Here is a 4,505-nt window from a genome sequence, read left to right on the forward strand (position 1 = left end):
GGGCGTGTTGCAAGCGCTGCAGCGAAGCCGGATCTCGCTCGAAGGACAGCACGTGGTGGTCGTGGGCCGCAGCAAACTGGTGGGCCTCCCGCTCGCCAACATGCTCATTGGTACGCAAGACAAAAACTAATGCCCCTTATAATGGCGAACTCACACTAGTCCGTGCGTGTCGTGCGTGTGTCGTGTCGTGTCGTGTCGTGTGCAGGAGGAAGGGACAGCGCAAAGGGAGGCCGGAAAGGACCGACGGTGACTGTCGTGCATTCCGGCACGGTCGACATTCACGTTCATACGCGGATGGCCGACATCGTCATCGTATGCACGCGCACAACACCCGCTACATCGCTGCGTTTTGTGTAGTGGCCTGATTGAGGGGAGCGGTGGGTTCGTTCGACCAGGTGGCGGCCGGCCATGCGGGCTTGATCACCGCTGACAGCGTCAAGCAGGGCGTCGTCCTCGTCGACGTGGGTTCGTCTGTCATCGAGTCGACCCTTTCGAGCGCTGCTTTGTTGTTGGCGCTGACCTCGATGCCTTGTGGTGACACTTGCGCGCAGGCATCAACAACGTTCCCGACTCGTCGCGCAAGTCCGGCTACCGGTTGGTGGGCGACTGCACCGACGAGGCCTACCGGAAGGCCTCTCGCTACACGCCCGTGCCCGGCGGCATCGGTAGACCCACCCAGCACACCCATAACACAACACAACAATAACACAACCATTGCCAATCATTGACCGTGTCGTGTGCGTGGAGCAGGCCCCATGACGGTGGCCATGCTGATGCGCAACACCTGGGAGGCGGCCAAGAGGCACGAGGGCCTGGCCCGACCGTCCCCCCTGTGACCACACACTCGCAACCTTAGGCAGCCGAAGAAGGCGGAGAATAGTAATTACTATTGTGCGCACTGCGTTTATGGCGACACGTACAGGTTGGCTGACCGGCCAACTTCAACATCAGAGGGATGCGGGAGTCAGGGAAAAGACGGGCCAGCTGGTGATCTTGGCGGTGGTGTCGAGGGCGAGCGCGTTCTGAGCGTAGGCCGAGATGGGCGTCACCGCCACCCAGCCCTGTCGCATCGCCACCGTGTCCAGCTCCTCGTCCGTGTCCGACAGCTAATCACACACGCACGCACACACACACACAACATATGAGCTTGGCGGTCACGCAACGACGCACGCGCAGCAGCGACGCGGTACCTCCATGAAGCCCTCCATGCGGTAGACGGTGCGGGTGGGGTGAAGGTGCTTTTCCTCCTCGGTCATGTGGTGCCGCACGTACTTGTCCTTGAAGCTGCTGTTGCCCTGCTTTGTGAGCTTGTAGCCCTGTCACACGACACACGCGACACGACACGACACACACGACACGACACGCGAGACGGACGCACGCGTTAAGAAGATGCTGCCCTGTCCTGACATGCGTGCTGAGATGAAGCGGGGGTACCTTGACTTGGTCCTCGGGCACGTTGGGAAAGTTGACGTTGCAGCAGATGTTCTTCCACAGCGAGATGTCGGCCAATACGGCGTCTAACACATTTGCCACATGACATGTGCGAATTAATAATGCGATGGGCTCGCAGGGAGAAGCACACGCTAAAGAGAAGAGAAGAAGAACGAAGACGAAGAAGAAAACATGAGAGAAAGTGTGTGTACCGATAATGGGAATCGCCAGGGACGCACACTGCGCGTAGCGCCACACACCTGGAAGTGAGTGGTAAGAAGTGGCAATGTCGGCGCCTGAGAACCACACCTTAATGGAGAATATATATATATATATATATGTATGTAGAAATGTGGTGGTGTGGTGTGGCGAGCGAACCTCCAATGGCAAAGTTGTATTCGAGCGAGAGGGCGATGGACGGAATGTCGTACATGCTCGCCTCCAACGCCGCAGCGCAGGTGCCCGAGTAGATCACATTCAATCCGTCGTTCTGTCCCGCGTTGATCCCTACCATCGCATTCAGCCATAGCCGTGTGTGTCGTGTGTCGTGTCGTGTGTCGTGTGTCGTGTGTTGCGCGCATACCAGAGACGACGAGGTCGGGCTGCCAGCCGCCCAGCAGGTCGGACATGAGGGCCACCTTGACGCAGTCTGTGGGCGTGCCGGACACCTTGTAGGCGGGCACATGGGCGAGGTCGGAGTGGAAGGCATAGGGCTCGGCCCAGAGGGGCTTGAAGATGGTGACGGCGTGGGACTGGGCGGATTGCTGCTCGGCCGGGCAGGCTACGCGCACCTCGTAGCGGTCGTGGTAGCGGGCCAACTGGTGCAGAAATCACAGCGGGCATGAGGGTTGATGCAACTACTCAGGAAACATAAATCACCGAAAATGGCCGAATGAGATGCGATTCGGGGATGTGTGTACCTCTTCCACGATGGAGAGCACACCAGGCGCATCAATGCCGTCGTCGTTCGACACGAGGATCTTGTACTTCTTCTGCGTCGATTCCATTTGTCTTGTGAGTGGGCTCGTGATCTGCGGCTTTCTGATCTCTTCCTCTTTTTTTTCTTTTTTTTTGTTTTCCACGAAACGCTTGCTAAGCCACGCTTGGCGCGCACGTGATCGCTGTGATCTTTGAGTTTCTTTGTGTCGTGTGTCGTGTCGTGTCATGTGAAGTGGTGAAAGGAGGTTCATTTGTCTCGTCGTCGAACGGAGCTGGATCCTGGGTTGTCTCTTCGCAAGCGGTGTGGCCCACGGTGCGCCAGAGTCTTGGCCTTCTTGCCTTTGCTTCGCATGGCCAGGGTGGCGGATGGTCGCAGCTCGCCTGCACCCACGAATCACGAATCGCGCGGGCGGTCAATTGTATGTCGTGCCGTGTGCCGTGTGCCGTGTGCCGTGTGCCGTGTTTGCGTGTGGCCATTTGTGAGCGTTCACACTCGCGTACCGGTGATGCTCTCCTTCTTTGCGTTGGATTTGAGCTTCTTCAGGTGGAGCCCGAGCGGCGCGAGCTTGGCGTCGATGAACTCGCCGCTCTCGACATCGATCAGCTGGAACGAGCCCTGTTTTTACATCACGCCTCATTTAAATGAGATTACATCAATCGTGCGTGTCGTGTCGTGTCGTGTCGTTGGTCGTGTCGTGTCGTGTCGTTGGTCGTGTCGTTTGTCGTGTGTCGTGTCGTGTGTCGTGTGTGCGGCAGCGGTCGGTCGTACGTGTAGTGTGGCGTAGTCGGTGAACACGCGGGGCGCCAAGCACGAAAACTTCAGGGACGCGCCGGGAGCCTTCAATGACCACGGCGTGCAATAAAAAGAAAGTCAGTTGAGCGACCTAGGTGGCCAGGCAAAGAACGAATCGGGGCGGGTGGGTGGGTGGGGAGCTCACCAGGTGGGGCTGCTTGGGGATGGCGCTGTTCTTGGTCAGAATGCCCGGCTCGGCCGACTCGTGCTTGTTGCCGGCTGTCACACGGTACTCGGACGGTTAGTTTCGTGTGCGTGGGGGGGGGGCGGTGAGATGTGAGCGGCTGTGTGCGTACTTCCATCGACGGTGGTAAGACATCGGCTGATGAGTTGAAATGTTCGGTGTGGGTCGACCTGAGCGCCAGAGAAAGAAGAATTAAAAAACCAAATTATTATTATTATTATTATTTATGATAATAGAAATACAAACAAATAGAAATAAATGGAAATAAATGGAAATGCGGAGACGGTACGTTGGCGATGGTGAGCTTGTATTCGAATAGGCCGGCCTCGCCCCAGAGCGAAGTCGCAGTAGAGGCGGCGATCTTGACCCCGCTGGTGACGTTCTCGCTTCGCGTGGTGTACGCCAGCTGCCGGAGCGTGCCCAGTCGCTTGTCCATGCACTTGATCGAGTCCAATATGTCGTCCATCACGTCCTCCTTGAATCACACACACAACACACACACACACACAACACACACACCACACACACCACACACGAGTAAGCGCGAAATGTATAGTGCGAATCTCTTAAGGTAGCGAGAGAACAAACCTCCTTGAGCGGCTGGGGCTTGGTGGTGTCGGCGTCGGCGTCGGCGTTGCCATCACTGGTGCCACTTTCGGCCGAAGCGGAGGGCTCGAGCCCCGCTCGGGCGTAGTTGCGCCAGACGATGGGGATCAGCTGCGTAAGCGTGCGTCCGCTGAGCGAGAGCGAGTCGGGCAGGCGCGCGATCACGCGCTGCGGCAAACCGAACACCAGCCTGCTCTCCATAGACAAGCAGACAACAGGCAACGTTAACGTTAATCTCAGCAAAATATTATTATGTAATAACGGCAAAAATAATACAAATAATAAAGATCATGTATAATATCCAATAATATTGTACTATTTGCATTAAAATAGTGTAACGTACATGTGAATCTCTTGCTGTTCGGCGAGGACAGGACTCCCACGCAGCACCTCGCGCTCCCAATCGCGCCCGGAGCTAAATCGCAAAAATCATTTGAGCAAATTTTATGCAGAGATTAAGTGCTTTGATCAATGAATCAAGGCGCGGGTACCGCAGGACAGTGGAGTAGAGGGTGCGCAACAGCTGTCGGTTGCGCCAATTGAATCCGGATG

At 56.5% G+C, this 4,505-nt stretch overlaps 3 protein-coding genes across 3 annotated transcripts in view; 1 reads left to right on the forward strand and 2 right to left on the reverse strand.

Annotated features, from left to right (window-relative positions):
- ACA1_239680 (tetrahydrofolate dehydrogenase/cyclohydrolase, NAD(P)binding domain containing protein) overlaps positions 1-836 on the forward strand; it is a gene marked incomplete at both ends in the record, with an annotated part of 2,472 nt that extends 1,636 nt beyond the window's left edge. The window contains 5 exons of the mRNA XM_004335306.1: positions 23-110; positions 206-312; positions 396-465; positions 552-665; positions 751-836. Of these exons, the coding sequence (XP_004335354.1) occupies positions 23-110; positions 206-312; positions 396-465; positions 552-665; positions 751-836 (465 nt within the window). The remainder of the gene's footprint in view (positions 1-22; positions 111-205; positions 313-395; positions 466-551; positions 666-750) is intronic.
- A 111-nt stretch (positions 837-947) lies between these two features.
- On the reverse strand, positions 948-2,438 carry ACA1_239790 (stationaryphase survival protein SurE, putative; the record flags this gene model as incomplete). The annotated part of the gene is made up of 6 exons (XM_004335307.1): positions 948-1,106; positions 1,191-1,316; positions 1,435-1,517; positions 1,810-1,938; positions 2,015-2,249; positions 2,352-2,438. The coding sequence occupies 6 exons, from the start codon at positions 2,436-2,438 to the stop codon at positions 948-950; spliced, it is 819 nt and encodes a 272-aa protein (XP_004335355.1).
- A 179-nt stretch (positions 2,439-2,617) lies between these two features.
- On the reverse strand, positions 2,618-4,298 carry ACA1_239800 (uncharacterized protein; the record flags this gene model as incomplete). The annotated part of the gene is made up of 8 exons (XM_004335308.1): positions 2,618-2,751; positions 2,872-2,986; positions 3,140-3,208; positions 3,309-3,382; positions 3,460-3,517; positions 3,637-3,822; positions 3,936-4,143; positions 4,297-4,298. Coding segments are annotated over 8 exons (846 nt in total).
- Between the last annotated feature and the right edge of the window lie 207 nt (positions 4,299-4,505).

Source organism: Acanthamoeba castellanii, assembly GCF_000313135.1.
Source record: "Acanthamoeba castellanii str. Neff unplaced genomic scaffold scf7180000084763, whole genome shotgun sequence".
NCBI classification, from domain to species: domain Eukaryota; phylum Discosea; order Longamoebia; family Acanthamoebidae; genus Acanthamoeba; species Acanthamoeba castellanii.